This window comes from Nyctereutes procyonoides, unplaced genomic scaffold (genome assembly GCF_905146905.1).
Source record: "Nyctereutes procyonoides isolate TBG_1078 unplaced genomic scaffold, NYPRO_anot_genome, whole genome shotgun sequence".
Classification (NCBI taxonomy): Eukaryota; Metazoa; Chordata; class Mammalia; order Carnivora; family Canidae; genus Nyctereutes; species Nyctereutes procyonoides.
Window position 1 is genome coordinate 3086420 of NW_026575153.1, and position 25892 is coordinate 3112311.

At 35.2% G+C, this 25892-nt stretch overlaps 1 protein-coding gene across 13 annotated transcripts in view; it reads right to left on the reverse strand.

Moving 5' to 3' along the window:
- The window catches only part of PDLIM5 (PDZ and LIM domain 5), a 212239-nt gene that overhangs the window by 134277 nt on the left and 52070 nt on the right, over positions 1–25892 (reverse strand). For all 13 annotated transcript variants that reach the window (XM_055313258.1, XM_055313243.1, XM_055313244.1 and 10 more), the window contains exon 3: positions 4080–4231. In XM_055313258.1, coding sequence (XP_055169233.1) covers positions 4080–4231 — 152 coding nt within the window. The remainder of the gene's footprint in view (positions 1–4079; positions 4232–25892) is intronic.

Here is a 25892-nt window from a genome sequence, read left to right on the forward strand (position 1 = left end):
TGGAATAAATAAATGATTTCAAGTTTAGGAATTAATTCTGGTATCCATCAAAGATTAAACATTAAGAACACAAAACTATGCAAGATGTTGTTAAATACAGATGGTACAAAAAACATGGTCTTTGCTTTCAAGTATTCTAGCTGGAGAAGCAGAACTAATATACATGGAGTAATTACTTAAATACATAGACAATATTAAGTATGACTATTAACTAATTAGGTTTATTTGTATGATTCATGGAATGTGCCTTGTTATTCCTGGTTATACAGCTAGCATATAATTAAATGCTGAATCAAATGGTATAAACTTGTCATACAAGTTCAGAGAAGAAAAAAAATGAATGTATTGCAAAAGTAAGAAAGGACTATGGGTAGATGATGAGGTTCAACATGGGCTTTGTGGATACAGAGGCTCAACATGAGCTTTGTGGATATAGAGGCATGGGTCAGCAGTGAAGAGGTAAGCTGGCATCTCAGATGAAGTGAATTTTATAAGAGGACAGCCAGGCAGGTGAGGGACAGTAAGAAACCTATCTTAAGTAAAATGATGTTACTCACTGTGAGTAGTCTGATCTGGGGAGGACAATTTGAGTCTAGATCACAAAGAACCTAATCCTCTGAGCAAATGGACTCAAGTCTGGATGGAATCTCATAGCACATGCTGTACCCAGTCTGAGTGCCCTGGAACCCTTCTACCAATTTGGTACAGCCAACTTATGAAATGCTAACGGTTCACACCAGCAACTTTCTGTGTAAACAAGAGAAACCATTTCCTACCCCCCACCCTGCATGCACATGCACACACACCCACACACATCCATTTCCAGGAAAACTTGTGGCCAATGACTAACAAATCCAAGAGGGAGGGGGAAAAAGCCTTGTTCCCTTACCTCAAGGCAAGACAGACTCTATGGCACAATTTTGTCCCCAAGTTACCTCCTGGATCAAGCTGAGGCTAGATAACCCCTGAAACCACATCCTTGCTCATCTCAGTTGCTTCTTCTTCTTAATCCTCCTTCACCCACTTCATTGTAACATTTCAAAGACCTCTCTTGATATATTACTTGTATATGATTTCTACCTCAGGTTCTGTTTCTAGGGAAACTGGACTATGACAAGTCTGTAAAGGAAAGTACTATATATTCACAAAGAAAAGTACATGTTTATGAAGAAAAGAGTTACATAGCACAAGTACTGTTGTAGGTCATTCAGTTTGGAAGGAGAATACAAAACAGTCTGGTTGGTAACAGATGGAATAAAGAGGGTAAGGAGACAGGAAATCAGTTAAGGATGCTGTTGTCAAATTTAGAAATCAGTGGAAAAAAATATTTGCTTTGATATTACAACTTAGGAAAAGAAAGGACTTAGTATAGGGAAAGATTGAAGCTAACTCTTCACAATTTTGTTCTTTCCTTGAAAGGCAAAAAATATTTCTTCAATAGTACTGTTAATGTTTTGGGTTTTTTGTTTTGTTTTGTTTTGTTTGTTTTGAGAGAGAGAATGCGTGAGCAAGCAGGGGAGACAAGAGGTAAAGGGAAGGACAGAATCTTAAGCAGGCTCCACACACAGCAGACTACAATACAGGACTGGAATATGATGCGGGGGTCTGATCTCATGACCTTAAGATCATGACCTGAGCTGAAATCAAGAGTCGGATGCTTAATGGACTAAGCCACCTAGGTGCCCCAGTAGTGACTGTCAATGTTATACCATAAATTCTTTTAAATACAAATCTCAGGGGCACCTGGGTGGCTCAGTAGTTGAGCATCTGCCTTTGGCTCAGGTTGTGATCCTGGGGTCCTGGGATCGAGTCCCACATTGGTCTCCCCATGGGGAGCCTGCTTTTCCCTTGGCCTATGTCTCTGCCTCTCTGTGTCTCTCATGAATAAATAAAATCTTTTAAAAGAAATTAAAATAAATAAACGCAAATCTCTTTTCAGGTTGACATTATTTAACACAAGAAGTATTCAAAAGTTGAGAATTACAATGAATAACAACAATAATAACAACTCTAAAATTTGTTCTCCATGTTTTGGGCCCTGAACATCTATATTCAGAAATACTGAAGATTAAGCAGTATCTCCAAATATATAAAATGACTTGGTTTGTTAAATCCCATAGTCAGGTAGCTTAAAAGAATCTTTATGAAGGTGAGTAAAAGGTTACTTAAATTGGAAATGCATGCAAACAAGGTAACATCTGGTTTTCATCTGCTCTTATGGGACCCAGAAGTATTTTCAAAAGAAAATAAGATACTGGGGTCCTGGGTCATAACATGTGCAGCACAATGTGAAAATAGGTATGCTGATATGAAAGACATGATACACAACCCAGGAAAAGAGCTTATACTTTAAATAAACTCTCAACTTTAGGATTTGAGAAACAGCCCATCATCATCTATATTTATTTTATTTTGTTAATATCTCAAATTATGCTTCTTGACTTCATGGTACCCTTTCAAAATTCATATTTAGTAAAAACGACTATAAATAAAAATGACTACTTTTCATTTAGTTAGTAACAATAATTTTGTGTTAAATGTCTCAGTACTTAGAACATAATGGACATAAAAAAACAGAACTTTTTAGTAAGGTTATTTTTTTCTTATTGACTACTTTATATGCATTAAAATCTATATCTAACAGCTATCAAAATTTAAATACAAATAACCTTTGAACAAACAGTCCCACTGACGGAATTTCTCCCACACAAAAAAAAGGGGGAGGGTGGGAGGGGCTGCTTACATCAAAGTAATTCTGTAAGTCTAAGTTCATAAAACTTTCTCCTACTCCATTTTAAGACCAAATTGACACTCTTCCAGACAAGTACATATAGCTTACCCTGTATATATCTTTTAAATAGTCCCAGGAGAGGCTCCAAGAAAAAAAAAGGTTCCATAGCCAAATACATTTGGTACTACATATGTTATCCCCCTCTTAAAAATTAACAAAATACACAATAACTTACAGAAGCCTCCAAGATATTTTTTTGGGGGGAAATGGTGTTTTCCAAATTTTATAGAAATAAAACACTTTTGTAATCATCAAAAACAAGACTTATTTAAAACCTTCCATACCCAGCTGATAAATGATAGATACTTGCCCTATAAACCTTAAAGGTTGAGAGCTATCAGTGAGACACCCTCTCCCCACTCGCTTTCACCTCCCTTCCCCCCTTGGCCCAAGATACTGCAGTAATTATAACATTATAATTCATAATAATCATAGGGAACTTACTAAAATATACTTCTTGGTCCTTTCAGATAACTTTTGATTTCTATCAGTATTTTTAGCAAGCAATCCACATGATTTCAAGGCAAGTAAAATGCTGAAATGCTCAAAATGCCTGATACAGTATAGTCAATGAGATGATTAGCTATGCTATAACTGAGGCTAGAGTAACTTTAAAAAACAAAAACAGTAAATTCAGAAAATCTGTATTTCAAATGAGTATATTAAAATTACATTTTTCAACCCAGGAAAAAAAAGGGCAAAAGACATACTAAGAAAAGCCAAAATGTATCTTAAAAGAATACCCTCTAATATACTACCCAGAATATTAAAGCCAAGAGTTTTACCCTATTATAAGAATTTTTAGCCTGCACTGTATTGAGACATCTCAGGAATTCTTAGATTTTTCTAAAATTATATATATAATTTGTATGAGTACATGAATGCATGTCTTTTTATGCGGAAATAATCCAAAGGTTTCACCAGTTTTCATACTGCTCAATTACTCCATTTAAAAGCCGTTTCAGGGATCCCTGGGTGGCGCACCGGTTTGGCGCCTGCCTTTGGCCCAGGGCGCGATCCTGGAAACCCGGGATCGAATCCCACGTCGGGCTCCCGGTGCATGGAGCCTGCTTCTCCCTCTGCCTGTGTCTCTGCCTCTCACTCTCTCTGTGTGACTATCATAAATAAAATAAAAATTAAAAAAAAAAAAAAAAAGCCGTTTCATTTTTTATTTATTTACCTGAAACAATGGTAGTAGAAACTTCTTAATTAACAAGACAAATCAGATACACAAAAACACACTCCTCAGCATTGTTTCTCTCTCAGAGGCAAACAAAATGCAAATTACCTTTGTAGAGTCATATTCAAAGAGCCTGTACAACCCTTAATCTTGTTCTGGGCTTCAAGATGAGTCATTCCATGTGCACTTATTCCATCAATGCTGAGAACCACATCGCCTATTCTTACATTTGCCTGGGATGCTTTGCCGCCATCTTTCAGCTGTAATAAATACATTTCATTAGGAGTGTCACTCTTTAAAAAACAGAATAACAAACACAGATGAAAATTATGCTTCTGCTGTATCAAAGGTGTATTAATATACTTTTAGACAAAATAGCAAAAAGTCATCTTGGTTTAACAAGTAAAGTCAAAATTCAAGTGACTTTCATGTTTATTTCCTTAAATTCTTATTTGCTCTCTAAAAAACTAAACGAATTTTCTGAAAAAGTTCCCTGGTAATTTCTCCATTTTTTTATTGTGTAACAGTAGTATGAGATTGTTATGAATGAGGAAGAGAAGTAACCAAGGAAATTACATTTTAGCATCTGTAAAATTCTTTAAACAACAGTATTTTTGTTTTAGCACAAAGAATATTACAGAGGATCTATTGAACAATCCTTCCCATTAAGTCCAATTCCTACCAATTGTTTGGGGTCCTGACTTCTTTTAGATCACAGGCCCAAACATATTTTACATTAGATGTGCTTCCTGCTCAAGACATTTAGTAGGAGAGAAAGGAAGACAGTTGTGTCTGAGACGGTCAGACTTTTTTGTGTATCACAATCTCCAATCTTTCTTCTCTTCTCTAAAAACTTTTGTGTTCACATAACTTAGTTTGATCTCCTTAAAAGTTCACGTGTATCTATTTCATTGCTCCAAAAGAAGCAAATATAAAATAACAGTAAAATGAAAGATGATGTAATTTTAACACATACCTAGAAACACGGAAAAAGTACAAATCAAAAGAAACCATTCTAATTCAAATGATAAGCTAGAAATTCAGTAAGTACAAGTAGGTAACACTGAATATTGGATTGTTGGAACACAGGTGAGACTTCACCCAAAAAAAGAAAGAAAGAAAATAACCAATATTCCTCAAATACTTAAAACTAAAAGATTTTATACAGTTTCTCTTTGAAATGATGAAAAAATTCTGGAAGTGGACAGCAGTGATGGTTGTACAACACTGTAACTGTACTTACTGCAAGTGAATTGTACACTTAAAAATGGTTAAAATGATTAACTTTTATGATTACCACAATTTTTTTAAAAAATGAAAAAAAAAAAAAAAAGGGATGCCCGAGTGGCTCAGCAGTTGGGTGTCTGCCTTCGGCCCAGGGCGTCATCCTGGAGTCCTGGGATCGAGTCCCACATCAGGCTCCCCACAGGGAGCCTGCTTCTCCCTCTGCCTGTGTCTCTGCCTCTCTCTCTCTCTCTTGTCTCTCATGAATAAATAAATAAAATCTTAAAAAAAATGAAAAAAAAAACCCTAAATATTTTAGAGAACATTGTGCTAAAATTACTTCCTGATTATATCCCTCAGCAAACTAAACAAGAACCAAGTACTGGAATTCACAACTTGGAAGCAAAGCAATAAATATAATAGCATATGTTCACTTAGGTTAGGTTTTGATTATCATCAGCTGTCAAACCCTTTCCTTAAAAATAATGATCGAGGCAGACCAATATTAGTATACGAGAACAAGTATCTGGATCTAAAATCAAGAAAATAGTAGTGAAGGTTAGATTCATTGAGAAAGGGCCCATGTCTGTGTTCCTCTCCACTTTATCCTAATGCTACAAGTGTGCCTAGCATACTACAGACCTTCATGGAATATAAACTGAATGAATGAATGCCACATATTTATTATTATTATTATTTAAAGATTTCATTTATTTATTCATGAGAGACACAGAGAGAGAGGCAGACACACAGGCAGAAGGAGAAGCAGGCTCCATGCCGGGAGCCCAACCTGGGACTTGATCCCAGAACTCCAGGATCACACCCTGAGCCAAAGACAGACACTCAACCACTGAGCCATCCAGGCATCCCATGTATTTATTATTTAATAGTGGCAATGGTTTGTTTTAAATTATGAAATTAGGGGGGGGGGCACCTAGCTGGCTCAGTCTGTAGAGCATGCAACTCTTGATCTCAGGGTTGTGAGTTCGAGCCCCATGCTGGGTATGGAGCTTACTTCATTAAAAAATAAATTAAATAAAATAAATTGTGATATTAGGAAAAACTAAAATTTTACATAATTAGAAATTTATTCCATTTTAAAACACAACTATCAAGTGACTAAATTCTTGAAATTAGTAAGAAAAAATACTTGAGCAAAGCTATATAAAACCTCACAGACATGAAGTGTTAAAAAAGATTCTAAAACTTTTAAATGAAATATTCTCTATCACATACATAGTGTATCATGATTTTGTTTTCATCTTTACACTAATAGAAATAATCCTCTCAGCTGCTGCCAAGAGATTTAAGAGTAAAAAAATTAGAATGTTGACACTAAACAAAATTTCCAGAGTAACAAAACAGATCAAAATTTAACTCACGGCAAACTTATCAATATAGTTATATCATATATGCATACATGTACACATATACACACCTTTTATTATATATCATATGATTGACAAAGTAGTTCCAAAATTCAACAAAAATTAATGGACTAGATTTCAGAATCACAGGATGAAGAAAAAATAAGATAGAACTTTATTAAGCATATTTTAAAATACTATAAAGGCAGATATATTTATTAAAATATGAAAGCTGGGGGGGGAAGTCTTTAAAAACAGTATAACTACATTAAGGGATACAGTTTTACTACATTAAGTAACAGGTGAACTGTCTTTTAATAAGCAGTATTTCTTTTTTATGACTTTAAATATAAAGAAACCACTTAATAGCAGAATATGAACTGTCCTTCCCAAATGCACTGAACTTTTAAAATTGTGAAGGATATTTACAAAGAGAACTGTTCCTAAATCCAGCAGTGCTGGATTTTATAAATGGGACTTATTTATAAGGTTGTTATAATGATTATGTGAGATAAGAGCTCAATAGACATTAACTATTATTTCCTTGACTTCAGATTATTAACCTGAGAAATGTACAGGCTATACTAAATTATCTTAAAGGTCCTTTCCAGTTTTAAAGTTTATCTATCTGGGGTACCTGCATAGCTCAGTGAGTTGAGCATTCAACTCTTCGGTTTCAGCTCAGGTCCTGATCCCCGGGTCCTGGGATTGAGCCCCCTGCCAGGGTCCATTCTCAGTGGGGAGTCTGTTTGAGATTCTCCCTCTGCCCCTCCCCCTGCTCGCTTTCTCTCTCAAATAAATAAATCTTTAAAACATAAAATAAAAGTTTACCTATGAGCTATCTGCACAAAGGTATAGATCTAATCCTAAAAGAAGAGTTAAGTTTGAACGATTTCATTGGTTGAGCAAAGGAAAATCTATTCCCTTCTAAACTGAGCAAATGAATTGAAATTTGAATCCTGATAATGAGAGAAGCTATCAAATAATTTATCCTAGATTTTATTTTAGCCAAGAAAGGAAGTCAAGCACTAAAATAAATAGAGATAGATAGAGACAACCAGAAATAGAACACAGCTAAATTACCTCACAATTTCTCACATAAGGTAGCCTTAAAATAGAAACACTGAAACCTATGCACATTTCCTCTAAATATACTCAACAAAAGCAATTTAAATACTCTCAACCAGTAGTAATATAAAGATAATGAACAATGTAGAAAGAAAACAATCTGATCAAATTCAATGTCACAACTAGATAAAACTTTTCTTACTCCTATGTTCCAGCTGCCTACTAGATTCTAAAATCCCATGATCTCAAGATGTTCAAATCCAACTTCTTAGAAGTATCTATCCCTTTTGGAATGCTTTTACTCTAACTGCCACCCTTATTTTTAAATGGTGGAACATAGAAACCCTATAGCCCCTGTGAATTCTGCTTCTACCATCTAGGGAAATTACCAAATTGTGCCTATCCTTCCATTCCTTTCCCATGCTTGTCCAAACTCTGAACATCTGTCACCTTGACTTTGCTTACTACCTATAAGACTTTCCTAAAGACCTCTCTACCATCAAACTCTTCATATTCCTCCCCTTTTCCTCAATCTTCACATTTCCATAATGGTGGCCCTATTACCACTTCATACTGGAGAGTCCCAATCATGTCAACTATTTATAAAAGAGGGTGAAAAAACTTCAAATATCTTCTTGCTTCCTACAATTTAGAAAAAAGCTAAAGCCTGAATTATGAATCATCTATAACTTGTTACAGTCAGAGATCATGTTTTAGAATTTGTTCTTCTCCAAGAGCCTTGAATATTGTAGGTATTAGAAAAATATCTATTTAAACTATAGTAAATAAGAAATCAGTATATCACACATCAGTTTACTATGCTAAATTCTAGTAGAATATATTTAATTCACCAAAGAGAAAAATGGATCTAATCTGAATATGAGAATCTTTGATGAATTAGGCTGAACTGATCTAAGTAAGGTCAAAACTCAAACCACATTTCTAATAGAACAAAGTAAATTCATTTTGGATAATAGTGATATATCTTTCCCAGGATCTTCAAAGAAATATCAAAATCTTCTTGATATCTTTATCTAACAAGTGTTAGGAGGAACTTGATTATGGGGCAACTGGGTGGCTCAGTCAGTTCAGCATCGAACTCTTGATTTCAGTTCTGGTCATGATCTCAGGACCATGGACCTATTTAAGATTCCCTCTCTATCCCCCTGCCCCTCTCTGCCCCTAGCTCGTCCTCTCTATCATAAATAAATAAACAAGAGCTTAATTGTATTTATTAATCACAACTTTTTCTCAATGATCAGAAATGGAGGGCAGACCGGGAGGCTCAGTGGTTTGGCACCGCCTTCAGCCCAGGCCGTGATCCTGGAGACCCGGGATCGAGTCCCATGTCGGGCTCCCTGCATGGAGCCTGATTCTCCCTCTGCTTGTGTCTCTGCCTCTCTCTGTGTCTCTTGTGAATAAATAAATAAAGTCTTTAAAAAAAAAAGAAATGGAAACAAATGTCCATCACCATCTATCCAATCTTTCATATTAAACTGTCAAACAAATTCCTTTTTGTCTATAGTTTTTTGAGGACAGTAATATAAATCATCCTGCGTTTTTAATATTAACATCTTTTCTAAATCTCTAACCATCTTTAGTATGTGATACTTAGGTTTTTCTATTCACACAATTTAAAGACCATGAAGAGCCTGAACTAATGCTGTATGTATAATATGTATAGTGGGAAAGGCCCAATGCACAGAAACAAATTTAAGACTTGTTAAATCCTATAAGCTTCATTTACCCCAGAACCACCTCCTCAAGCCATCCACTCATTAGAAAGATAAATGTTTTTCTTCCCCCTTAAATTGGGTAGGATGTCACATTATTATGAATTGTTAGCAGCTAAGGAAAAACTACAAGGTCACTCATTATTTGCACAGTTCATTTTTATTTTGTTTTTCCAAGTCTGAATAGCTTGCATTCATTTGAAAGAGTAATCTTTCTGTCATCAGTAAATCTTGCACATATTATATGACAGTCATAAGTGTATGTGTATTTCATAAATGTACAATGTGTAAGAAGAAAGCAGTAGTGGGAGGCTCCTGTGTCAAGCTCAGCATAAATCAAACTAATCACAAGCAAATGCTTCCCCTTTGATCCTGAGATGTACTTTTTATTACTGTTGTCCAATATTCCTTAAACTTAATTGTAGCTATATGTTTCTTTAAAAACACTACTTTCAAAAAAATAACAATAAAAATAAAAAATAAAATATAAAAACACTGCTTTGCAGTCTCAAGTTGCAAGCATACATGGCTGTACATGTTGGAACTACTTCTGAGCTTCTGTTTACAGATGCAGAAATGAAGGTAAATCAGGACAACTATACCCTCTTCAAGAGAATGGTATCTCTACTGAGCCTCCCTATTAACCAAGATGAAACAGGCTCTACTATCAATCACCTATACTTGGACTAAAACCTCTATGGATTCATTTTAACCCTTTATCTGCAATTACAGATGACAGGAAGTTTTCTCTTGAAAAGGAAGTCCAGTCTTCAGTAAGCAGATGGGTAGACTCTGTGTGTGTGTGTGTGTGTGTGTGTGTGTGTGTGTAGTGTATAGTTATGGGAAAGGATGGAAGGCACCACCAGCTTGGGCATCCTCCATCTTACTTTAACCAAGGAATACCCAAAGGTAAAGTATCTTCACTCATTTTAGAGGAGAAGCTCTTCTCATGTATTTTTCTATCCTGAGAAACAAATGACCCAGAAAAAGTAATTAGGACTATTTACTGAGCAACAATAGTAAACAAGCAACTATGAGATACCCTTTATCTTTCTTAGCCATTATCAGGTAGTTTTAGTCCATGTTACAGATAGAAAAAGGGAGCTTCAAAGGGACTGCCTATATCCATACAGCAAATAAGAACACAGTATAGAGCACAGGCTTTGTTATCAGGCAAACATGAGATCATATTCATGTTCGGCCATTTATTGGTTGTGTGACATGAATTTATTAGACCTCTGTAAGCTTCGTTTATCTCTCATTAAAATGAAGACTACAATTCCACCTGCCTCACAGAACATTCAAGCAGATAAATAAAACACTAGCATAGTACATACCGCACAATGCAAGATAAATGTTCACTATTATTATCATACCATGCCACCAATTCACATAGGCTGGACGCCTGTTTCAAGGACATACAGGGCAGAGAAGACAGCTTTTCAAACTGATCAGTCAGACCTTCTGGCTTCTCTTTCCCTCCATAAGTAAGGACAAAATATCCTTTCTTCATTCATTCTATTCCTTTAGCTTCTCTAAGCCTAAAGTTTTCCTTTATACAGCAAGAGAGCTAGATACATCACAGGATCAGAACCAGCTTGCCATGTTCTCTTTCTCTGCTTACCACTATCAAATTCTGAATTTTCCAAACTCCATTCTCAGAGGATGGTGATCTCACATGACCGCTTCCCAGGTCAGGTGTTGCCATTGTACCAAGAGGACAAAGAATAAGAATCAATAAGATAATATTGGGGAAGAAGCCTTGGAATGGGGGTTAACAAATGACAGGAAGGAAAGAAAACACACAGCAAAAGGAACAAAAAAGGGCACTGGCACAGAGAGTAGAATAGAAAACCACGATTATGAGAGAAGAAAGGGCCATGAAGTATCTGAGGCTTGGTAAACTAGATCTAGGCCTTATCTCTGGGTCTATTGTACATCCAGGGGCACATGCATAAGATAATATTTAAAGTGAACAGAACATCAAAATAAGAATTAATTATTAAGTATAAAGATTTTATACTTTGAGTTGAATAAAATAACCTAATGACTATTAATAACTATGATTAGAGCCAATTAACTCACAGTAATACTAATGTGTATCATTAAACATGTCATTAACTTTATTGTACTCAAAATTTATAACTAAACTTCTCCCAAATGCTTAGCCTCCATGCAAATGTGTGGTTCCAGAAGCATTTCTTCTTAAAACTTTTTTAAAAATATATATATAGATTTTATTTGAGAGAGGGAGCACAAGCACAAGTGTGGGGAGTGACAGAGGGACAAGCAGCCTGACACAGGGCTCAATCCCAGGACTCTGAATTGAAGTCAGACACTTAATCAACTGAGCCACCAAGCACCCCTCTTCTTAAAACTTTTTAACATGAGAGAAAAGTAGCACTACATCTTTATAAAATTTCATTAAAAATATAAGTATCTCAGAGCATGCCACTTAAACAAAAATCTCAAAAAATGCACTAAATATAACACTTATCTTAACCACAAAGAAGTATGCTATTTGGGATTCGTCAGAAGTTAGAGATACACCTGTTAGACTAACCCTTTCCTGTAGCTATTACCTCTTGAAAGCAAGCATATCACAGAAACAAAATAATCACAGAAAGCATAGCAAAAAAACAATATCAATGAAATCATTATAGAGCTCTCACTTTTAAAAATTAAAATCCAATATGGTGGATATCATTTAAATAAATTTAACTGCCTAAGATTTCTCTTAAAAATGAGCATTTAGGGGCATTGGGGTGGCTTAGTTGGTTATGTGGCCAATTCTTGCTTTTGGTCAAGTCATGATCTCAGAGTTTTAAAACTGAGCCCTGCTTTGGGCTCTGCACTGGGCATGGAGCTGGTTAGGATTCTCTTTCTCTCTCTCTCTCTCTTTCTCCACCTTCCTCTACCTCACCTCACCCTCTCTATCTCTTTAAAAAAAAAAGAGCATTTAATATAGCTACTATATTGCCCTAAGCTTTCTCAAAAAGAGGCAAAATGTCTAACCACAGCAGTGACTGCAACACTGTCTTAGAATTCTCTAATGAAACGTATCCTTCCAAATCATAGGGAATTCCCAATATACATACAAAAACCTACATGAGCCATTCCTTGGAAATAAGCCAGCAGTTACAAACTTCAGCAAATAGATGTCAGCAATAGAAACGACTTACTGAAGATATATATGACCAAGTATATTACAGAGATCACTTTATAAAATAGATAACACCATTTCAATAATCAGATGTTTATTATGAACAATTTATACTGGTTCAAAAAATTACTTTGGTAATTATCTTGTTATATTCTATGGGCAACAAATAGGAGACAGGTACCTATATCATGCACCACAACCAACATGCAAGTTTTCAACCTCTGCATATTTTCAACAAATATGGAATGCTTGGAAATGTATGACCCTAACACCATGGGTATGACAAGAATGCCCTCAGACTTATTAAATGTAAAAAAGGAATATATAAATATGACAGCTATAGAAAGAAACACTACCAGAAGTTTCCCATGTCCGAAAACCCTGGGAACTAAACCATGGGAAAATAAAAGATGCTATTTTTCTAACAGTGATTTACCAAAATTTGGATAAATATACTAATAAAATTCTATCAATCTAGCCAAGAGGATTTTCTGGAAGCAGAGAAAAGCACTAAGGAAAGTCTTATTTTGAAAAACTCCTAAGTATTGGGCAATCTTTAATTTTGCTTTAAAAACATACTTTCTAGTACCTATAATAGGTTAAAACATTTAAATCCAGGCTTATGAGTCTCTGGTTGCAAGTCTCCAGGTATTTATCTCTCACATACTTCCCAGAATACCACAGATGTGGCTTTTGCACTGCTACCCTTCAAAAAAACATAAGAATGTATGAGAATTATCCCAAAATAGGGAACTCACAGAACTTGTTTTCCTGACAATGAGTATTACTTAATCGTCAACCAAATATCACAAATAAACAAAAGTAGCAGAGTTTTTAACCATTAAAGTGAAAAGAATATTTGAAAAGTACTAAATTTTTCTCAAACGTATCCTTTTTTTTATCAAATCCTAATATATTTACCATCACTCCAGTACTTGTTAATCTGCCTTATAATATTACACTCAAAACTTTAAAGTTGTTTTGTCATGCATTATCTATTCTTAGATAATGTTGGCACTTCAATCAGCCTGTAGATGCTACTCAACTACATATAAAAAGCTAATCTCTGCCTTGGATGTTTAATGTGAACATGTATGCCCCTTTAAAATTTGAGGCTACTTTGGATTCATTCACTCTTTCCTGTGGGAAAAAAAAAATGATCTGGCTTTTGTATATTAGAATGGTAACATAAAACAATCACTGATGTCTCTCCGTGAGTAAATATGTAAACTCCTGACCCATGTGAGTAGTGGTTACTTTAACTATGGGCCTTATTTTAACTATGGTTCAAACTGTAATCAATTTTACCCAAAAGTCCGAGAATACACCTTATATGGTAGCAATGAAGAAAATACCTCAAAGTATGTGTCATTATGCCTCACAAAACCAAAGCAAAATAAGAGGGTGATTATGCCTTCTCTTTCCTCATGTAGCCTCTGAGCTACCTAGTTCAAACACTAGGCTTGTTAATACTGTTTGTTCTAGGGGCACCTGGATGGCTCAGTTAAGTGTCTGCCTTCGACTCAGGTTGTGGTCTTGGGTCCTGGGATGGAGCCCTGCATTGGGCAACCTGCTCAGCAGGAAGCCTGCTTCACCCTGTCCTCCCTGCTTGTGCTTTCTCACTAGCTATCTCTGTCTCTCTCAAATAAATAATAAAATCTTAAAAAAAAAAAGTTGTTTGTTCTAGACTCTAAATCTCTTTTCCATGATGAGTCCTTCTTTACTGAAATAACGTCTTTATTCTTCTTTATCAGCATCCTAATAGAAACATGCCTTCTTAAATTGTAATTCACTATTAAAACACCACATAAGTTTTATTTTATAGCTAATCCATACATGTTTAAGCCCAGATATTTAATGTGCTTTGTAGTTAATGTGTGAATATAATTAATTCTACCAGTAATGTAAAAGTACGGTGGTTTAATTTAAAAAAAAAAAAAAACACATACAAACATCTCTAAATCAAACAAATTTGTTAATTACAGAGAAATTTGTGTTTCTATATAGTCCACTTTATAATAATAAGGAAAATGGTAATAAATGTCACAGGTAACTATAAAGGTTAAAAACGAATTGGTCAACTCTAGTTTACCTAGGAACAGATTAACGCTGAAATTCAACCTTCCCTCCTTACTAGTATGAGATGAATTCCCTAAAATTATATGCAAATTGTATACAACTATACATGTATTTTCCATTAAGTAAGTTCATAGCTTTCCCCAAATTCTCAAAGGCATCTATGACAAAAAAAAATGTTAAGAATGAATGATTTAATGAAATCTTAGAACAGTGTTTCTCAAAGAGTGGTTCCTAAACTACCAGTGGTAGCATACTTTTATGAGAGGGAAAAAATTCACCAGCCCTTCAAAACCCACAAGCTAAAGATGTTTCAAAACAAAACAAAATGCATTAGCATCATGAAAACTTAAGAATTCAAAGCAGAAAGAAAAAGAATTCAAAGTAAATATTTACTTAATGTGGTACAAAATTATGACTTCACATGCTAATAGCAGGTAAGTATTAAAGCAAGGACTCACTTTTTAAAAATTCCTATAATCTTCATAATATAAATCACTAATATTTAATAAGGGCCTATTCCATTAAGGCACTGCATTTGATACTAAATTCAGAGAAAGGTATAAAGAACTGGAATAGCCCTATCCCTCATCTACTATTTAACTTGTCACATGTGTATGTAACTTTCCATAAAGTGGTACTCCTCAAATGATCTGTGGTGAAAGACACTATCTTTGAGGAAAACGTTTTCCCCCAATCTGCCTTATACCAATTTTTCTGTAATCTATAATAAAGACATGTTACTGGAAAACAAAATGTAAAGAAACCATACAAAATATAAGAGCAAATTTCTTATAATCAGATTCAATAGACAAACTATAAAATTACTGTCAAACTACAAAAGTTTCTAAATACTTATTCTTCATTTCTGTCCTTATTTCATCTCAATCTGTAACCAACAGTTTGCTGGTCTGCAGACCAGAAGGATTTTCTTCTAGGCAATGACTGTATCTTTAATGTCTCTTTAAATCTATCATACAGGACTTAAAAATAACACACAATAGGGCAGCCCCAGTGGCACAGCGGTTTAGCGCTGACTGCAGCCTGGGGTGTGATCCTGGAGACCTGGGATCGAGTCCCACATCGGGCTTCCTACATGGAGCCTGCTTCTTCCTCTGCCTGTGTCTCTGCCTCACTCTCTAAATAAATAAATAAATAAATAAATAAATAAATAAATAAATAAATAAATCTTTAAAAAAATAAAAATAAAAAAATAACACACAATAAACATTTAATGAATTATCATACTGGAAGTAAATGGCATTTAGCCAACAGACTATTGTTTAGTAATTTATTTTATTTCCAATTTTCTTTGCTTTTATGTTAAACATAAAATGATGAATAATATTATCAATTTATTTTGACATAAAGATCTGACTTTTTCTTTAGGAATTGTTCCTAAAAAGGTATGTACATTTAAATTTTTGATCCATGACACTAGAATGCCAGCAAGAATATTTGCAACTATTTATAATTCTGCAAACTATGCATGAATATGTTTTATCCATATTCTTACAACTCTTAGTATTACAAAAGAAACCTGAGGGTAACTTTAACTCTACCACGAATAAATCCTGTGACCTTGGGCAAACCATTCATATCTCCAGCCTCATTCCACTCGGAGGAACAGCTGGACCAAATGTCCTAGGGTCTCTTTCAACTCTAAACCATAATAAATATTTACACAGGCTACCATCTCTCATTAGTCTAAGCAGTCATTACAATTAGTATCCATTACTCACTTTGGCATTAAAATAATTTTTGTATTATTTCTAATTGCTTCATATATACTATTATTTCTCTATTACAACACATTAAAATGGCAAACATAACTACCTTTCAAAAACCTGAAACTGTAACAACCTTAGAAACTCCAAAGGCAAAAAAAAAAAAAAAAAAAAGAAAGAAAGAAACTCCATAGGCTAGGTTTCAGAGCTAATTAGGAGAGAAGAGAATCTAGCTTATCTTCATTTTCAGATCCCACATGATTTTTTATTTTAGAATGAATATTAATACAATTATATATTTAATTCTAGAATATTTAATTCTAAAGAACAAGCATCTTCCTTCTACTGGTTAAGAGCTGAGCCCTCCAGCATTTAATGTTGAATTATACATTCATTTATCATACATTTACTGAGTGATTACATATGAACCAGATGCTAATAACTATAAGAATGAATTATAAGGCAAATGGGGAAGCCAAGTATTCATTTACTCCATCTTTTAACAAATACTTGCCAAGTGTCTATTTTGTGCCAAGTTGTTCTAGGCATGGGGATACAACAATGAACAAAATGAGGTCCTTGGCCTCATAGAGCTTAAATTCAGTCAGGGGGAAAGAGCCAATCAACAAATATATATGCAGATAAATAAAATGTCAAAAATAAGTATTATATTAGGAAAATACAACAGAGAAAGGGGACAGAAAGTAGAGATGCTCTGTTATGGTAAGGTAGTCAGAGAAGACTTCCTGAGGTAGTGACATTTGAACAGAAACCAGAAAGAAGTAAGAGAGCCATGCAGAGATCTAGAGGGAATGCATTCTAGGCAAAGGGACAATCAGAAGGATACTCTGGGACATTACAGACTAATAAAGAAATGTATAAAAGTTATCAACATAGGGGAGCCTGGGTAGCTGTCAGTTAAACATCTGACTCTTGATTTCAGCTCAGGTCATGATCTTGGGGTTGTAAGAACAAGCACTATTTTGGGCTTCATGCTGGACATGCAGCCTGATTAAAATTCTCTCCCTCTGCCCCTTTGCCCCCATCTCTCTCTCTCTCTCTCTCTCTCTCTCTCTCTCTCCCTCCCTCCCTCCCTCCCTCCATTTCTTAAAAAGAAAGTTATCAACATAAATTACTGGAATGACTAATATATCTTGATGACATGAAGGTTTCTCAGAAATAATCACAAATATGAGTTGTGATTTTAAAATTTGAGTTAAATATAAGTTAAAACATGAGTTGAAATTTACAGAAACAAAATGGGAGAGATGTATGTGCTACAGGCAAAAACAAAAACCACATGAAAGACCTAATGATATGAAAGCACTTACATTTCCAGGGAATGACAAGTAGTTAAAGGTGTTTATATTCTAGGGAGAAAGTGACAAGGAAACTAAGCCCAGGCTGGCTGGGTTGCCAAAGGCATTAAAAAAGGGGGGGGGGGGCATTGTATGTGACAATAAATGACTTGTAAAGAAACTAAATTTACAAGTTGCTTCCACTCAACTAGTATGGTCTCCTTAAAAATATCATCGCTTAGAACAGATTGCTTACATATACAACTGTAACTACTAGATGCCGTATTGTTTCCAGGAAATCCAGGCTTGTCACCCCCTGATTCCCTTTCAGTGCTTCTCTACTGTGCACTTTCTCTCATCCTATAAAGAACATGGCAAAGTCTTCACTCCATTCCTGTATTAGGAAATGTGGTCTCAGCTTCCTTTGTACTCTGTAGGCTTCTAGAACCAAGATCCATCAACAGATAGACGAAAGAAGTTAATGTTTCCATATTTAGGATTATTTTATTCACTCTGCTTGGAATTTGTTGAGAAAAAAATAAAAAATAAAAAATAAAAAAATAAACAAACAAACAAATAAATAAATAAATAAATAAATAACCTAAGGTTCCTTTTCCTTCCAGCTCTTTGTTTAGGTCAAAACTACCACCAATACCCCTACTAGGTCTCTGGTGCCTTCTCCTGCAGTCCCAGGTCTATTTTTGTAGACCAATAAAATGGCTTGAAGTTGGCTCTCATCAAGATAGCACCAAATGTTGGTAGATCATGTCTAGCACTCTGGTTTCTAAGTCACAAAACACTGATTTACTTTAGATGTTTCACTTCCTCCACAGAAAGCACACACATGATCACAGAGAGCAGCTAGAAATGAAAAGGAAATGTTCTTACATCAATGCCAGTATTTTTTTCCTTTTTTAAACTAAGAGTAAAAGAGACTGGAGCAACACTGAATGATTATTGTTTCGGTGCAGTTGGTGCACCATATGTTTCTGAGCTTTGGGTAACACTGGATTTGGCAGGGGATAGGCTGCTGACAGCAGTTAGGGAAAGTTTATTAAGCAATGTTACTGCTCCCAGTTGTATAAAGTCTGCAGGGGTAGAAGTGAAGGAATGGAGGGGGCCAAGATTTTTGTATGCCTGGTAGCATATGCTTGAAGCATATTTGTCTGCTGTTTCATCTTCACCTTGTTTCTCACTTTGATAAATGAAACCACCTCTTCCCTTCAGAGTAAGGGCCCAGAGTCATTCAAATACAGCGATAAGACTAAAGCCATTATTGTTAGAGAAGACACAAATTTCTTAGCAAAAGTCACAGGTAAATCTAGGATATACATAGAGCTTTTCTTGTATGCATCAAAAATTATCACTACCAAATGTTGGACACTATTGAATGAGAAACTAATGTACTTCAAAATCTTTTGAACTATGTTAGAGTAGTTGACACAGGTTCAATTCTTTCAGGAAACAGTTAATGAATACATGATATATACCAGTGCATGATGTAGTGTGTGTATGTGTGTGTGTGTGTGAGAGAGAGAGAGAGAGACAGACAGACAGACAGACAGACTCTCTGTGTTGGTACGTGTGTATATGGTGGGGCAGGAATGGAAGATAACATGAAGTTCTCTTTTTTGATTGTTAAAAGTATGTGTAATTAGCAGATAACATTTATAACACTACCTTTTACAAAACCTTCCATTTCTACATGTAAAATAACAAAGATCAGATAACAAATAACAAAGGTTAATATTTTATATTAACATTACTTCAAAATATGCAAATATCTATTCAAAATGTTAAACATTAAGAATATATTTCCAAGAAAATCTATCTGGTAATCACCTGGTTAGCTTAGTTATTATTACTATTATTAACTAAGTTAGCTTCATTATTATTCTCTGCTGGCCATTTCCTCAACTTCCAAGCAATATTAGAATATTATTTCAGTTGGAAAACTTCTTTTCAGGAACAAAACCCTCTAACTAGTCCATGAGTTCTCCAGCTACACTGTTCAACAGAAACAAAAACTAGAGACCAGTGTGCTCACATGTAATACCTAATAGGTCAGAAACACTGAGGTAAGAAACATTCCTTACAACAGATTCTTCAATCACAGCAGTACCTCATGGACTAAAAATTGTTCTAGCACAAAACCAAGGTAATAGAAACATAAATTTTTACTAAGAATTCTCTGAAGAGCTATAGTAAGCTTTAGGAGTAAAGATTTTTTTCAATGGCACCTAGGTGGCCCAGCTGGTTAAGTGTCTAACTCTTGGTTTTGGCTCAGGTCATGATCTTGCAGTGGTGGGACTGAGCCCCAAATTGGGCTCTATACTCAATGAGGAGTCTATACTCAGTGAGGAGTCTATACTTCAGTTTCTTCCTCCCTCTCCTTCTGCCCTTCCCTGCTCACGCGCTCTGTCTTCCTCTCTCTCAAATAAATAAAATCTTAAAAAAAAAAAAAAAGGAAAGAAACAAGAAGAGGAGGGACATTAGGCTTATTGCTCTACCAAAATGATTTGGTAAAAGCAAAAAACTTTTCTCCTTGAAGCAATGTAAAAGACAAAAAAAAAAAATTAGTAGACATTATCCAGCCCCAATTAAAATGGATTTTTCAGTATATTTTCTTTGCTCCCAAATCTGAAACTGTATTTAGGCATTTCATGAAATGCACAGAATCTCTTAATTTTCACTTGATAATTATTCTGCAATCATAAAAAGCATTAACACAAGTTCCACTTCTTGCAACTGATTCAATATTTGTTTCCAACAACTTTTTACAGACTTAAGAGGTATATCAAAAAAAAAAACAGTGTATAAAAAAGAATGGTATTTTGGCCATGGGAAAAGGATTTAGAAGCTTTTCACTGACTTGAAGATACACATAATATTCCGGGATAAATCTAAACCCAGTATTTAGATTCAAAAGCACAAAATTCAAGGAGAAATTCAAATTTGATGGAATTTAGAAGGTTTGACAAGGAGTCCACAAAAGTAAAATCAGGGTGAGGAGCTTGGCTGGCCTAGTCAAAAGAGCATGCAACTCTTGATCTCAAGGTTATGAGTTCCAGCCCTACAATAACTATAGAAATTACTTAAAGAAAACTTAAATTTTTTTTTTACTTAAAAAAATAAAGTCAGGGCGGTTTTAGAAGGCCATGCCATCTCTATAAATTAACAGTGTGGCAGTCTTTGGGCTTTTAAATTATTTTTAAGCAGTAATATAGTCTTAGGCTACATTTTTTTTTTCTTTTTTAGTCTTACACTACATTAAAAAAAAAAGCACATTAAGGGAAGTGTTATTTCCATTGTATTTTATTCTATATGTTTAGACCATATCAGGAATACTGTATAATTTAGTACCAGAAAAACAACCACAATTAGAATAGTAAAAGACCCAGAAGTTATATCATACAAGCAACTACTAAATAAAAATGGATGGTGGTGGAAAGACTAAGCATACAATAGTAGACCAGAATTACTGTTTTACTAGCATTGATTCCCACACTTGGCTGATCACAATCTCTCTGGATACTCTTTAGAAGTACAGAGACTATGGAGACTGATTACAAGAGATACTGATTTAGAAAGTCTTAGTGAGGACCCAGAATTCTAATAATCTTCTGGGAAGGAACTAAGATGAATGGGTACAAGTTCCAGAAAGAAAGATTTCTTTTCTCAGCACAGTTAAGGGCTTAAAAACATTCAGAACATTCCAGAAACAAAATGGTTTTCTTGAGAAGTAATAAGATTACTATTTCTGGGTAAACGTCTAAGCAGAAGGCAGAGAGCCACATGCCATGGGTATATAGAGGATATATGAATCTGAAAATGAAAAAGAGTAAAGTACTCAATAAATTATTGCTGAGTAAACCACCAGACACAAGAACACTGTTATACAATTTTAGTTACACACAGTAAATGCTCCTTCTCCATGAGAATATAACCATGAAGTTCTGATTTTCATTACACATCATAGTCATTTCAATTAGACTGCAAACATCTTTTTTTTACTGAGGCAAATGCCATAAAATGAAATAGAAGTTTCCATCTAGCTAGAGTCCAGAGAACCTAGATTTTTATTGTTAAATAAATAATAAACATAGCTTCAAGAAACAGTACTAAACTTTCTGTTAAACTGTGATGATACTGGTAAATGGAAGAAAGAAGAGAGAAGGAGGACTCTCGGGCCACACAGAATTCTGATTATTCACAGTACTGTAAATCACCTCTACATAGGATTCTAAATTGTCCCATAAAGATGTAATAGTAATCACCCCAAATTGGAATAAAAAGATGTTGTGTGAGCTAAATAAACATAATTTCTCTAGCATTCTGCATTTATTATATAAAACTTGTTAAGTAACTTAATGTTACATCAAGTTATCATAAACCAGCAAAACAAAGTGAGAATATGAGTAGTGTAGAACTCATTTGGTATAGAGTTGGATGCTCAAATGACTTTTCTTATGTTTGATAGATAAAAAAGCTAGTCTCAGGTATCTAAGTTGGTACAGGTAATTAGATGTCTCAGCCTTTTAAAATAGGACTATTATCAAAGATTGGGTAGTTTAATTGGTAACAAAAGAATTATTCTGGTGGCCAAGTGACAGGTATAAACACCTACAAGTAAAAACCTGGCAGATTTCTAAAATGAATTCACATATGACCTGGACAATGTTACTGCTATTTTTGTGCCAATGTAAAGGTGCACCACCAAAAACATCTTCCTCCTACATAATGAAAGGCTATTCTGAAACTATTATTTTTGGGAGAGGTCAGTGAAAAATACCCCTATTACTCAATTTGAACTTTTATTGGTCTAAAAGAGGTTAAGGAATCCGGCTAAGGAATTTTCATACAAAGAACTTCAACCTGCTACCAGTACAGGCTTGATGCTAATAATAGAGGAGGAAAAAGCAAAAACAAGATTGGAATTAGATGTTTTACATGCATTAACTCATTTAACCTCATGGAAACACTGCAAAGTACTAGCAATCCCAATTTATCAGTGAGAAAACTAAGACACAGACAACTTCAGTTACTAGTCTAAGGTCAGAGATAGGAGGTCACAGCAATGAGACTAGAACATAGGTAGTATGATTCCAAAGTCCATCTTGTGACCACAAGCTGGGCTGCCCTCCCACTGGCACATCATCTGCCACTCTCTCTCTTGAGATAACATACTGCACTCTCCAGCCAAATGCACGTTTTATTCGTGAACAGTTTATTCCCTAAATCCCATCTATCTGTTCCTCCTCCTTAGATAAACAAGACTGGATAAAACAGGAGGGAAATCACTCTCCTCTAAAGCTCAACTCTCAATTGCCACCCAAATTAACTCTCTCAATCTTGTCTACCTTCCAGGAGAAACAAAGATATCCAAGTATCACATTAATTTTTAAAAAATTCCTTAGTCAAACTTTCTAACCATCCAGACTAAAAAGAAAAAGAGAGAAAAACAGAAGAAGAAGAGAGAGGAGGAAGGACAAAAAGGGAAAAAGAACTAAAGGAAGAAAAGGAAAGTGGCAGAGGACAAAACCCCCTAAATCTCCCTTCTTCATTTTAAAATCCCTGTATTTCTCCTAATGAATTAGTCTTACTCCAAAATCAACTCCTAGGCTCATCTGGGGAGTAAAGTGGGTCACCCTCCCCAGTTTCTACCTTCCAAGATGGGGTATTATCCTCTTTCCTCCCAACATTTTTAATTTGGTGGGAGGATCTTCCCTGGTACACTCTTGATGAATAAGGATAGAAGCCCTCTCTGGGAAGACTGTGTAGGGAAGAATATGACCAGCTCAAATAGGACTGATCGATGAAATAACAAAGAGCACAGCTGCTCAAAGTATCTGTAAAGAACTAATCTTTTTAGGCAGCCTGGGTAGCTCAGTGGTTTAGCACCACCTTTGGTCCAGGGCGTGATCCTGGAGACCCGGGATCAAGTCCCACATCGGGTTCCCTGCATGGAGCCTGTATCTCCCTCTGCCTGTGGGTCTCTGCCTCTCTCTCTCTCTCTCTCTCTCTTTCTCTCTGTGTCTCTCATGAATAAATAAATAAAATCTTAAAAAAAAAAGAACTAATCTTTTTAAATCTCCAATCTATTTCAGACAAATGCTGCTAACAAAAATACAACAAAAATATTATCAGAAAAATTAATTTTAAAAGTATATAAAAGACAAGCCCCCAATTTTATTAGAATCAAGAGACTTGGGATCCCTGGGTGGCGCAGCGGTTTAGCGCCTGCCTTTGGCCCAGGGCGCGATCCTGGAGACCCGGGATCGAATCCCACGTCGGGCTCCCGGTGCATGGAGCCTGCTTCTCCCTCTGCCTATGTCTCTGCCTCTCTCTCTCTCTCTCTGTGTGTGACTATCATAAATAAATAAAAATTAAAAAAAAAATCAAGAGACTTGAAATTATTGGGCCAAACTGATATAAGGATTTCTAAATACTTAAAAAAAAACAACTAAATACTTGTTCTCAATTTCTAACATACAGTATCAGAAACTGACAACGCTTTGAAAAACACCGTATTAGAACATCAAAGACTTCTTTCTGTGCGCTAAAGATCATATTTGAAAGAGCTAAAAAAAAAACTTTTAGAAATTCAGAAAAATATGGGCACCTGGACAGCTCAGCTGGTTAAGGTTCTGACCCATGATTTCTGCTCGGGTCATGATCTCATGGATTCTGGGATTGAGGCCCACCCACATCAGGCTCTCCATTTAGCAGGGAATCTATTTAGAATTCTCTTTCTCCTTTTCCCTCTGCCTCTCCTCCCACTTGTGTGCACAAGTGGCTCTGGCTGGCTCTCTCTCACTCTCTAAAATAAATTTTAAAATATTCTTTAATTCAGAAGAAATTTTTTTTTTCTAAATATCAACAGGAATTACCAGAAGGAATAAGACAATGCAATTATGGACAACTTTTCTTTTTTTTTAAGATTTTATTTATTTATTAAGAGACACAGAGAGAGAGGCAGAGACATAGGCAAAAGGAGAAGCAGGCTCCATACAGGACGCCCAATGTGGGACTCGATCCTGGGTCTCCAGGATCTTGCCCTGGGCCAAACGCAGATACTCAACCACTGAGCCACCGAGGCGTCCCACTTATGGACAACTTTTAAAATTTTCTTCCTTATACTTCATATTTTAAAAATTGATAGAAGTAGGGCAGCCCAGGTGGCTCAGCAGTTTAGTGCTGCCTTCGGCCCAGGGCGTGATCCTGGAGACCCAGGATCGAGTCCCATGTCGGGGTCCCTGCATGGGGCCTGCTTCTCCCTCTGCCTGTGTCTCTGCCTCTCTCTCTCTCTGTGTGTGTCTCTCATGAATAAATAAATTAAAATATTTAAAAATAAATAAATAAAAATAAAAGTTAGTAGAAGTAAATAAAATTTTTAAAAAGCAAACATTTCAATTGCTATAGCTTATCTTCTGGCATATAAATGTCTGAATACTCAAAACATCTCTTCTGCCTTTTTATCTTTGTATATTTCTTATATTCTCTTTCCTTTCTTTACACAGCCTTCAATTCCCCAGTGTAAAAAAAAAAAAAAAAAAAAAAGCAAGCAGAATTTATGTAAAATTTCCTGAGGGTGGGTATTATGGGTATTGATCCCCTAGTTTGGAAGATCTATTAAAACATTAAAATGTTTACTGTGTTTACACATGTCCTTTTGGTTAAAAATTAATGAAAGAATTCACAGATGTCAATAAAATTCACAACTATGCAAACACTCTTACAAGGTTTTAGATGCTCTGAAAGAAGCTGCTTTTGCTGTAAGGCACAGTAACTTATTCAGAAAAAAAAATTATACTTTGAGTTATTTAGGTATGAATAGCCACCACTGTCAAAGAAGTATCATTTTTAGATTCTCTACTATATACAAAGTTTTTATATTAAAAGAGTTTGCCCCACAAAAGAAAATACATATAGTTCTGAAAAGTATGTAAACAGTAAGATTATTTTTCACATATCAAAAAACTAAACTATAAATAGGATAACTGCATGTTGCCAGAGGGTAGGGAAACAGACACCTTCATACATTATTGGTGGGCAATTTGCAATATATATTAAAATAACAAAAGTATATGTATTTTTGATGCAGCAAATCTACTTCTAGGAATTATCCTACAAATATCTTCACACATGGGTAAAATCATGTACGAGCAATTCTGCTGCAATGCAACATATGTGTCCCTAAAAATCTCTGTGCTATGCAAAATTATGCCATGAGAACCTCATGGAAAAAATACAGTTTATGGAGAA